Below are 12,869 nucleotides of genomic sequence, written 5' to 3' on the forward strand. Positions count from 1 at the left end.
TTAACATCATTTTAGTTTTAACCTATTTTTAAATTACAGTGATTTTCTTATAGGTGTCATAAAATAGGATCTTCCTTTTTTTTTAATGCAATGTGATGATCTGTGCCTTTTAACAGAAGAGTTTAGGCTGTTTTATGAGTTAAATCATATCAATATATAGTTAAAGTTTGTCTACGTGATATTTGTTTTCTATTTTTTTCCATCTGTTCTTTCTTACCTATTTCTTAATTTTCTGACTTCTTTTGGATGAATTTTTAAATAATTCAATTATGTCATTTCTTTGTCATATCAGCTCTATTGATTGTGATTTTAGTGGCTGCTTTAGGATTCATAGTATATATTCTTATCATCAACCTTCAAATCTTACTATACCATCCGACTGATAATACAAGAACCTCACAGTCATATACTTTCATTTTCCTCTACTGATCTTTATAACAGTGTTATCCTACTGTTTATTTCTACATATACTATAAACTTCAAAATACATTGTAATTTTCTTTGAAGTCTCTTTTAAAGAGACTTAAATAATAATAATAATAAAAGCATTACCCATGTTGGTGCTTCTACCACTTTTCTTCATTCCTCTGTGCAGATCCATTTTTTTCTGACTGGCATCATTTTCCTTCTTAACTATATCATTTCTTTAGTTCAGGTCTGATGGCAAAATTCTTATAGACTTTTTATTTTTTTATTTCTTATAGACTTTTTAAAAGATTTCATTTATGTGTTTATTTTAGAGAGAGAGAGATTGAGAGCACAAGCAGGAGGAGCAGTGGGAGAGAGAGAGAATCTCAAGCAGACTAAGAACTGTGCACGGAGCCCATGCAGGTCTGGAGCCGAAACCAAGAATCAGACCCTTAATCGACTAAGACAGCCAGGTGCCCCAGAATTCTTACAGATTTTATACATTCACAAATATATTTTCCTTTGTTTTTGAAACATTTTTGCTAGAAAATGAAATCTAAGTTGACAGGATTTTTAAAACATTTTAAAGATTGCACCTCCACTGTTTTCTCACTTGCATTGTTTCCAAGAAATTTGCTGTCATCCTCAGCATTGTTCCTCTGTACCTGATCCTCTTACCTCATTAACTTACATCTAAGCACTTACAGTCTTAATGAGCTTTATATCTGAGTAGAGATGTCTTTATCCATGCAGGAACTCTTCAGATAACTCATGAAAATTAAGATATTCTCTTTAGTATTAGTTCTGTGTAACTTGAATAAGAAGTGCTTTGATTGTCATTTTCTTGAGGATTCTCATGTTTGGTGTTTCTTGAGTTTCTTGGATCTGTAGGATTAAATTCTGATCAACTTTGGAAATTGACCCTTAACTTTTCAATTTTTTTTTTTTAATTTTGTCTGTGGCTGACAGACTCTAAGGTGGCTCCCAAAACTCCTTCCGCATAGTTTGCAGATTCTTCTGTAATCCTCTCCTACTGAATATAGGTGGGAAATGTGACTTGTTTCTGAATAGAATATGGCAAAGGTGATAGAATATATGTATTATGTAACTATATGTCCATATTTACACAACATAACATTGTAATTCTGTATAATGACTCTCTTCCTTGCTGAAACTGAGTGAACAAATTAAGTTGTTGTGAGCTGGCATATAATATGCGTTCCTTGGCAAATAACTGAATGTCATCTCCCACCAAGAGCCAACAAGAAACTGAGACCCTCATACCTTGACCAGTAACTTAATGGTGTCAACAACCACGTAAGCTTGAAAATGAATCCTCATCAATTGAGAATAAGGTGAAAATGTAGCTCTGGTGGACACCTTGGTTGGAGAAACTAGCTAATTCATTCCTGGGCCACTGAAAACCCCCACCTCCAACCCCACCCCTCAAAAATCAGAAAGATGTTAATGTGTTTTCTTTTAAGTCTCTAAATTCATGATAATATTGTTACATAGCTCTAGGTATCTAATACATGCCCCCTTCACCCTTGTCTTCCTTGAGACTCTACACATATTTATGGCCCCATGAAATTGTACCACGGCTCACTATTCATTGTTTTACACATTCTTTTTTTTTCTTTCTGTGTTGCATTTTAGAGAGTAACTGTGTAGACTCTATGTATCTATATCTCAATTTCACTAATCTTATTTTGTGCCATGTTGTAAGTTTTTAATCTTATCCTCTGTATTTTTTATTTGAAGATTATATTATTCATCTCAATAAATCTGATTTGGTTCTTTATTATATCTTCATGTCTCTACTTTTAGGAAATACAAAATGCAATTATAATAAACATTTTAATATTCATATCTTCTAATTTTAATGTCCTTGTTCATTGTGAGTCTGCTTTAGTTGTCTGAATCCTCTTCATTATTTGTGTTTTCCTGCTTCTTCATTGCCTGGAACTTTTGACTGATGAACATTATGAATCTCATTGTGTTGCATGTTGGGCGTATTTGTTTATATTCCTATAAGTGTTCTTGAGCTGTGTTCTGGAATGCAGTTCTTGAAGACAGTTTGATTGTTTTTGGCCTTATAATTTGTTAGTTAGGGCCCAGAGAATAGTTCAGTCTAAGTGAAATTACAAGTATACTTCATTTTATTGTGCTTCACAGATATTGTAGTTTTATAAATTTAAAGTTTGTGGCAACACTTGTTGAGAGCAGGTGTTTGGCTTCCATTTTACCAACAGCATTTTTTCACTTTTTTTAAAAGATTTTATTTATTTATTCATGAGAGACACAGACACAGAGAGAGAGGCAGAGACACAGGCAGAGGGAGAAGCAGACTCCATGCAGGGAGCCTGATGTGGGACTTGATCCCAGGTCTCCAGGATCAGGCTCTGGACTGAAGGCGGTGCTAAACTTCTGAGCAACCCGGGCTGCCCCGTTTTCTCACTTTGTGTCTCTGAGCCACATTCTGGTGATTCTCACAATATTTCATACTTTGTTATTATTATTATATTTGTTTGGTGATCTGTGGTCAGTGATCTTTGATGTGGCTATTGTGATTGTTTTGGGGGGACCACAAACTGCACTCATGTAAGACGATGACCCTAATTGATAAGTGTGTATGTCCTGACTGCTTAACCAGCTGGCCATTCCCCTGTCTCTTTCCCTCTACTCAGTCATCCTTATTGCCAGAAATACAACAAAATTGAAACTAGGCCAATTAATAACCCTGCAAGTGAAAGAAAGAATTACATGTCTCTCACTTTAAATAAAAAACCAGAAATGATTAAGCTTAGTGAGAAAGGCATGCCAAAAAACAAGATAAGCTGAAATCTAGTCTTACACTAAACAGCCAAGTTGGGAATGCAAAGGAAAGGTTCTCAAAGGAAATTAACAGCAGTACTCAAATAAAGACACAAATACTTAAAGAAAAATAGCCTTATTGCTGATATGGAGAAAGTTTGGGTGGTCTGGATGGAAAGTCAAATCAGTGGCAACATTTCCTCAAGCCAAAGCCTAATCCAGAGCAAGGTCCTAACTCTCTTCAAATCTATGAAGGCTGAAAGAATTGAGAACATTGCACAAGAAAAGTTAAAAGTTAGCAGAGATTGATTGGTTCATGCGGTTTAAGGAAACAAATATCTGTATAAGGACAAGGTGAAGCAGCAAGTGCTAATGTCGAAGTTGCAAAAGCTATGCTGAAGATCTAGTTAAGGAACCTAATGAAGGTGACTACATTAAACATCAGATTTTCTTTTTTTTTAAGATTTTTTTTTTTATTTATTCATGAGAGACAGAGAGAGAGAGAGAGAGAGAGAGAGAGAGAGAGGCAGAGACAGGCTGAGGGAGAAGTAGGCTCCAAGCAGGGAACCTGATATGGGACTCGATCCCGAGACTCCAGGATCACGCCTTGGGCTGAAGGCAGGTGCTAAACCACTGAGCCACCCAGGTGCCCCAAAACATCAGATTTTCAATGCAAGTGAAACAGCCTTGAATCAGAAGATTTTATCTAGGACTTTCATAGCTAGGGAGGCAAATGGCCTAGCTTCACAGCTTCAAAAGACAGCTGACTCTCTTGTTAGGGGCTGAGGCAACTGGTGACTTTAAATTGAAGCCAATGCTCATTTACTATTCTGAAAATCCTAGGGACCTTAAGAATTATGCTAAATCTGCTCTGCCTATGTTCTATAAATGGAACAACAAATCCTGGACAATAGTACATCTATTTGCAACATGGTTTACTGAATATTTTAAACCCACTGTTGACCTCATGCTCAGAAAAAAAAAAATTCCCTTTAAAATATTGCTCATTGACTATGCACCTGGTCACCCATGAACTTTGATGGAGATGTACAAGATTAATGGTCTATTCTCAGATGTCAGGTAATTTCCTCATAGGTAAACACTCAAAAATATTCTGTTAAATACCCAAGGGCAGCTCTCTGCAGTTCTCTGGGCTTCTCTCTCTTCATTGCTTCCCCCTCTTTAGCATTCTATCCAAACAAACTAGAAAACACCTAGATCTCATCACACTCCGAGGTTTTCCCTCAACCTATGGAAACTTTTGGTCTGTTCTTGGATTTTCTTTCCCTGTACCACATCCTGGAAACTCAAGACAATAAGTTGGGGTGATCATAAAGCTCACATTAGTTTGATTTTCTCTCTCATGGATTACTGTACTTCTTTGCCTATTGTTCAGTGCCTTAAAATCCAGTATTTTTATATTTTTTTATTTATTTTTTGGAATTGTTGTAGTAAGATGGATTCTGTCCCCCTGTTATTCCATCTTGGCTAGAAGCATATTTATTTAGAGATTTTAATTTTATTTAATATTAAATTCATTTATTGATTTTATTTTTTCAGGCTTTTTCACTTTACATATTTTCTGTAAAAATGAAAGATAATTTAGTCAGCACTCAGTTATAACATAAAATATATAATTATAAATGATTTATGACAATAAATATAAACACAAGGTGGTTTTTGAGTGAAGATAATATGACAACTGAGATGTGAGGGAGCAGAAAACAAATACAATATGTTGGGCTTAAGGAAAGTAGGTTCTTGCACAGGAAACAAAGCTTATACGAGGAACACGGCTGGAAAAGTGGAACAGAATGAAACAGATGCAGAAAAATACCACAAATAGAAGTTTTAAATTTTTTCCCTGATTTATATAATTAAGATTTAATCTACACTGAGTAATGTATAGAAATATTGAGTCATATATTGTACACCTGAAACTGCTATAACACTGTATGTTGATTATACTATGATTAAGTCTTAAAAAAATTTAAAAAAGATTTAATCTAAATTGTCAAGTTTAATTTTCTTTTTCTAATTTACCTGTAGCCAACATATATAAGCTATTTTGATTAGAAATAAAACAAAAATATAAACAGATTCTGATCTGGTCTCTAGCAAATTAGGACTTTGTCAAAAATAAAGAAAGCTCAACACAAAGAATAAAGGCTTATAAAAAAAGTAGAAAATTATTCTCAAGAATATGAAAGTTCTGAATATGTAAAAATATGAATATTATTCTGAAAAAATGTTTTTTAACAAATTTAATCATGACATTAAATTTATATTAATTATTCTGGAATAATATATTATTCCTTTAGGCTTAAAAATATTACAGGTAAGTAAATATTATACACAAAAAATATAGATACACTTTTTTGTGAATTTGAAAAAAAATGTCAAACTTGTTAAATGTACTAAGTTAAATGTACGACTTGTAACAAGATGCCTATGTTTGTGTGTAAATTAAAACTTTCTTTTAAAACCCTAAAAGAGTTTGCCAAGAGAATCCTTTCTGAAAATGAAACTAATACATTAAATCAACCTTTAATTGTTATGAATGGTTTACATGTAAATTTTCTTATCTTGTGTCTTCTTCTTTTTTTTTTTTAATTTATTTGTTTATGATAGTCACAGAGAGAGAGAGAGAGAGAGAGAGGCAGAGACACAGGCAGAGGGAGAAGCAGGCTCCATGCACCGGGAGCCCGACGTGGGATTCGATCCTGGGTCTCCAGGATCACGCCCTGGGCCAAAGGCAGGCGCCAAACTGCTGCGCCACCCAGGGATCCCTATCTTGTGTCTTCTTAAGGTAAGCTTTTTGATCATGTAGAAATAAAATTTAAATATTAGTTGTGAAGTTTTACTGATTTTATTCTCAAAGATAAAATAAATTACATCTCAAAAATGCTTCTTAGAAATTCCTTTCAGGCTTAATTTTATAAAGGGCTTTATAAATTTAAATTTAATGGATTTTATAACTTCAGAAATGTAGATCTAAAGTTATGGAGCTCCTTCTCAATATTACCTGCAACACTCTTAAGGAAACTAAGTGGCACTAAAACATGATTTGGATGTGGATTTTTGAAGTTGGTATGTTGAACTTCAAGGTAATTTTAATATATTATTTTGTTATTCCTAAATTTCTTGGAAAAAAAATGTAAACACTATAATTTTAAAAATCTATCTGATTTTTTTCTTGTACAGGAAATATGCCAGAAATACAATGAATTCATCAGTACTTATTTTGAGAAAATAATAACTTAGTTCTTTTAAAAGATTTAAGTGATAAACAATTTAATTTTACCTACTGCCTGTTACCTGATTTATAAAATTTAGATTATTAAGGAAGTTTTGGAAAATGCACATGCCACATCAAGTGATAGATTACATTTTCTCAAAATATGTATTTTCATTGTCGATCACATAAGACTAATTTATTAGACTACTTCATAATAAGCATAAAGAACATGTTAATGTGATCTTTTAGATAACTTGGGTCAATTGAATTGAATCTTCTGAAAATAATGGCCAATTCTAGAAATTATATTTGATATGTTATTCCATTAAAATAATATTGAGAGGGATGCCTGGGTAGCTCAGCAGTTTAGCGCCTGCCTTCAGCCCAGGGCGTGATCCTGGAGTCTCAGGATGGAGTCCCATATCAGGCTCCCTGCATGGAGCCTGCTTCTCCCTCTGCCTATGTCTCTGTGTCTCTCCCTCTGTGTCTTTCATGAATAAATAAATAAAATCTTTAAATAATAATAATAATAATAATAATAATAATAATAATAATATTGAGAAATAATACTTGATATAAATGCTGTTAATTGGAATAATATGGCAGTTAATTAAGCCACATAGGTGTTTGAGTCTCTTTTTTTTTAATTTCCAGCTGTGGTAGTAAACTGCAGCCTACATTTATATTTATAAGATATAAAAACAACAAATTGTTGTATCCCATTTTCTAGAAATTGGCTCATAGTTAACACTATTTGTCCAACTGTTTTGCAAGAATTTGCATGATAAAAACAGAACTGATTTTGCAGATTTAATTATATTTTTGCTGTTATAATAATCTTTCTTGACTTTATTTTTTAACAATACTTTGTTTCCTAAATTCTGTAAATCAAGAGACAACTTCATATATTTGTTCAAGAGATTAAATGCCTACTTCATGGCACTTCAAACACAAAACATTTTGGCTTATCAAAGAAACTACAGATCTTGCTGCCCTTCATTGAAACTTTTAAATATACAAACAATGCAATAAATCCCCTTAGGGATTTGGTAAAGGAGCTAAGATCTTGAGTTCAAATGAACTACAAAAACCCTTTGCATTGAACAATGTATTCAAGTATGAAGGATTTCAGTAGTTGAATGCCCTTAGATTCCCCCTATACACCCCCACCCCATCCCCAACCTCAGTTCTTATTCTGTTAAGTGACATCGAAGCAATTATAATCTTATAATTGAGGAGAGACACTTTTCATCTGTGTAGGGACATACTTGATAACTAATGAAAGTAAGATACTCTCCCCAGAAAAATGCACAGGCACATACAGTTGTGCATGGTATAAAGGAGCCTGTAGACCTCCTCAAGAGCTTTCCCTTAGGGCTTTTCCAGTAACCCAGACAGCAGCTGATCCTGCACCAGAAAATCACCAGTCACTTAAAATTACAACTGCCTCAGAAGAGAACTCCATCCAGACCTAATTAAATCCTGCCTGCAAAGACTGATTGTCCTCCCCTCTGTCCCATGTAATTCTGAGACTCACCCTCATACTCCCAATGTAATTCTGTGACTATGTTCTTACTCCTATTGTTGCCACTGGAGTGACAATATCTCATTTCCATTTTTCCCTCAGTTTCAGCACAGATCTGTTTACTTCCCTTTACTATCGATTCCTGTATCATCCCCATAGTGTTCTCTGCTCCCTCTCCCTGATCTAAAGCCCCACTTCTCTTTTCCATCTGCAGCCACTCTATACACATTTTAAAATATGACCATTGTGTGCTCTGGAGGACCTTTCCATGGTTAATGGATAATGAACATTCCCTGTAGCTCTAAAGGTGAGGCTGTTCACTCTTCCAAATTCCAGCTTACTCCTTCCTCTTGCTCTTAGATAACTTACTTATAAAAGTCACTTCTTAAGACATCCGGGTAGCTCAGTTGCTGAGGGTCTGACTTTGGCTCAGGTCATGTTTCCAGGGTCCTAGGATGGAGTCCCCCATCAGGCTTCCCGCAGGGAGCCTGCTTCTCCTTCTGCCTTTGTCTCTGCTTCTCTCTGTGTCTCTCATGAATAAATAAATAGAATCTTGAAAAGTAAAGTCTTTTCTTTAAAGCTCATTTCTGGGATGCCTGGGTGGTTCAGCAGTTTAACACCTGCCTTTGGCTCAGGGTGTGATCCTAGAGACCCAGGATCGAGTCCCATGTCAGGCTCCCTGCATGGAGCCTGCTTCTCCATGCTTCTCTATGTCTCTGCGCCTCTCTCTCTCTCTTTCTCTCTCTCTCTCTCTGTCTTTCATGAATAAACAAATAAAATATTTAAAAAACATAAAGCTCATTTCTACCACACAGTTGTATCAGCAGAGTTGAATCACCACATTTGAAAAACAATATTGTGTGCAATACTTTACATCATTAAAACATGTTGATTTTTCTGATACATACTTTGCTCCTGGGAGACCAGAATTACCTACAAATATACATTAAGTTTTCTTTTTCTTTTTTTTCCCAATCCCTAGGCACCCTGAACTGTTTCACACGTGGTTGGCATATACACCCCTTTATCCTGCCTGGGGCTGCCAGGCCTTCCAAATCTGTGAAGCTGGGGCCCAGCACCAAGCACCTGCATAGTCTTCAGTGAGGAGGGGGCCCACCCACCAAAAACCACCCTGAGGCTGCAGCTGAAGATTGGCAACAGTCTGACCCAATTTGGACTTGCTGCTTGATGAAGACCAGGACATCTTCAGCAGTGAGAGGTCCCTCACATCTCATTAGATGCAACTCCATGCAGCCAGCAGGCCCCATTCAATCACAGCAGACCAGTATCCCTCAGCTCAGCCTTCAGGGGGATATGCACATTTGTATAGCTAAGTGCTTAGAGATAAGCAGATGCCTTTGATCCCTAAGATCTTGTTCCTGTGACCAGACCTCTCCAGATCCAAGTCCTGCCAAGTCCTCAGTGACCCTGCATTAGTTTCTACATAAACTGTGAATGAATATTTGTTACTGAGTGAAGTACAAACTCTATTGCATAATTCTACTTGAGGCTGAGAAAAAAAGTCAATAGCCATATAATAAACATACTTACAATAATGTTTTCTATTAGAAAATACACTTTAGGTTACTGTTTATGTCATTGAAATTGAGTTCTGAAAAAGTCTATTTGTCCTCAGCAACCTCAAGCTAAATATTTCTAACAGTGTTCTATCTTACAATATTTTTGAATTAACTACAATATCTGCATTCAACCTGGCCACATTTTTATCTATACAACATAAATAGTGTTTATATATTTGATTATCCAATATAACAGAAGTCCTACAGTCAGAAGTAGACTAACTACAATTGTGTAATTTATATCTACGGAGATCTTTTCCACACTTTATCTACGAGCAATATTGAAGACAGCTGGTATTATTTGTGTAACCTATAAGCTAGAGATATTTCTGTACCACCTTTTATTCTTTCCTGTACATCTTGCACAAAATATATATTTTGGGCTAATTCTTCTTAGAATTCCCCAAATACTGAAGTATTATCCTTTGATTAACTTATAAAACACACATATTAATTTTAAAATCATAAAGCAATACAATAATACATTTAATGACTGCTTTTTTACATGGATTATGAAATCTTACAGATAAAACACTAAGAAATGCTCTTTATATTTTAGTTTGCTCCTGGTAACTTAGTCCTGGATCACCCTATCACATGGTGATGATTCTTTATTTGGCAATGTCCATTGACTAAACACAATAACATATTGATTTAAACTGCCAGAGAAATGTGCCAAGAAGTCTAATGTTTTGGAAGCCACTGTCTGTCTTTCTCCCTCTATTTCACTCTTCTCTATTTTTTTTTTTAATTAAAGGGACCTTATTCTTACTTTGCCCCAGTTTTGGTAAAGCCAACCTTAGCATAGGCAGAGGGAAAGGATTCTAGTGAACACATGGAGTTTACCCAGAAATCTAGACTATGCTGTGTCTTGACTGCCAGAAACTTATACCCAACTGCTTTTACTTCTTAATTATATTTTTAAAGTAATGGGGGAAAATATTCCTTAAATCAGGTCTTCTCAATGACTCTTGTGTCACTGACCGTCTTCTTAGGTGAGTTTTTAAATGCTTCTTAGCATGATTTTAAATACATACTATAAAATATGAATATTCATAAAATAAATTAATGTCATTAAAATAAAGTTTTGTCCACCTACATGTCATGAGGGAGTCTGTCTACCTCTGTCTACTTACACAAGTCAAATGTATTTCAATTAACATTAGGGTATGAGATGCCTTGACCCAATTATTAAGCCACAAAGTTACATCAAGATACATACCATTTCATTGAAATCTATCACATAACTTACAAAAACTGGAAATGTTTAACCATTTTGTAGAATGTAGAATAAGTGGTACATGCAAATATATAGAGATGAGTTTTAGAACTAGGAAAAAAAATAATGGTATGATACCATTTTAGGGTAAACCCATTCATACCTTAATGGCAGTGGATGCAATTTGAATGTGGTGAAGTCTCCGAAGAGTGCTGTCCCTGTCAATGAAATAGGAAGCAGCTAGTTGATGCAGCGTCTCCAGAGTGACCAAAGAGCTATTGGTGCTGGAATCACTTCCTTCAGATCTTTTGCTCAGCTTCCGCTTGTCCACAAAAATTGTGAGTGACTCCTCTCCTGCATTAACAATATTTATAATTATTCCATTTTCCACTTAAAATCAATTTTTCAATTATCTGCAGGTGAGGAAGTATAGACTACAGACATAATGAAACAAAAGAGTGATAAGCAACAAAAGGACAAGTAACTTTTGTGTTGTTCATGGATATTTCTCATGTACTTAGAAAGATACTTGAGATATTGAAGGCTGTAAATGCTTATTTAGTAAATTTCGAATAGCTAGCATTTGTGGAACAATTTCTCTAAATTTTACTGACTTTCTGGGACACCTGGGTGGCTCAGCAGTTGAGCGTCTGTCTTTAGTTCAGGGCTGATCCTGGAGACCCGAGATCGAGTCCTGCATCGGGCTCCCTGAGTGAAGCTTCCTTCTCCCTCTGCCTATGTCTCTGCCTCTCTCTCTCTCTGTGTGTCTCTCATGAATAAATAAATAAAATCTTAAAAAATATTTTATTGAATTCCTCATATACTTTACCTAACATCTTGTGGCACAAAAGCAAATTAAGAAAGGAAAATATGTAGAATGAAGTTAAGTAGTGTTCATGATATAAGATTGTATTTACTGAGAAATGATTATTGCAGATCAGCATGTCTAATGGAAACGTGACCGAACATATTACTAAACACTAGCCATTTTTTGAAAGATTTTATTTTTTAGTAATCTGTACACCCAACGTGGGGTTCAAACTTACAACCCTAAGATAAAGAGTCACAGGTTCTGCAGATTGAGCCAGCCAGGTGCCCCTAGCCATTTTTAATTGAACCTTGAAAATGCAGAGAAAACATACATATGCATATATACTTATGTAAATATATGTGAATTAAATTCAGAGGTTTCCTACATGTGGCATTACATAAAAATATTATGTGTTAAATAAGCTCTACGGAAATCACTAACCTCCATGGAAGACTTAGGTTTGATAATAGATTTTCAAAGATGAAATTTAAAGTATAATTAAACTGAAATTTTCAGTGTTCAACTGTTGACAAAAAAAATATCGATGCTATTTAAATTTAATATTAAGAACTTGCCATCTTCAGATTTCCATATTCTTGGATATTTATCTAGTACAAAATTGTCAGACTTGTCATTCTTTCAGAAACACTCTGTTCTGGCTGCATTATGCCCACTTATGAACTGGCAAGCCAGTTTTATAAAATACCAAGTAAATAAAATAATACTAATTTAAAAATGACACATTCTAGGTTATTATCCAATCATAAGTAACAGCTCATAACAGTAGATAAAGCAAGAGATCGAGTCAACTGAATCCAGAAGTAACGTGTTAACAATGTTATTTCTGAAAGGTCACATTCTCAATTTGTATTTGGATCCCGATATGCATACTGGAAGTCAAACAGCCTAACTGGAACAGGTGGAAAAAAAAATCCCTCCAAAAATATGAGTAAGTGGGTTAAATTATCAAAAGCATTAGGTTATGTGCATGATAAATAGCTTTCAGGTGGGAACATCTGAAAGAGAAAAGGGAAAATATATGTAAATTACTATAGCAACAAACAAAAAAAAACCCCAATGATTATTCATCCCCCAGGAAAAGAGGATAACTAGTATGGAAGTTTGAGTAACTATTATCTCAGAAAGACCAATTCCTCTGAGGAAAAAAAAAAAAATTCCCCTATGAACCAACTTGTGAGGGAGTACCAAAACAAGCATCCTGTACACGGATGTACAAAGAACAACAGTTCTGTGGTAGTCTAAGAACTCCCATG

The 12,869-nt window shown here is 34.9% G+C and overlaps 1 protein-coding gene across 2 annotated transcripts in view; it reads right to left on the reverse strand.

Annotated features, from left to right (window-relative positions):
* The window catches only part of BRINP3 (BMP/retinoic acid inducible neural specific 3), a 354,638-nt gene that overhangs the window by 163,820 nt on the left and 177,949 nt on the right, over positions 1–12,869 (reverse strand). For both annotated transcript variants that reach the window (XM_055334216.1, XM_055334217.1), the window contains one exon: positions 10,948–11,138. In XM_055334216.1, coding sequence (XP_055190191.1) covers positions 10,948–11,138 — 191 coding nt within the window. The remainder of the gene's footprint in view (positions 1–10,947; positions 11,139–12,869) is intronic.

The sequence above is a fragment of the Nyctereutes procyonoides genome, unplaced genomic scaffold, assembly GCF_905146905.1.
Source record: "Nyctereutes procyonoides isolate TBG_1078 unplaced genomic scaffold, NYPRO_anot_genome, whole genome shotgun sequence".
Classification (NCBI taxonomy): domain Eukaryota; kingdom Metazoa; phylum Chordata; class Mammalia; order Carnivora; family Canidae; genus Nyctereutes; species Nyctereutes procyonoides.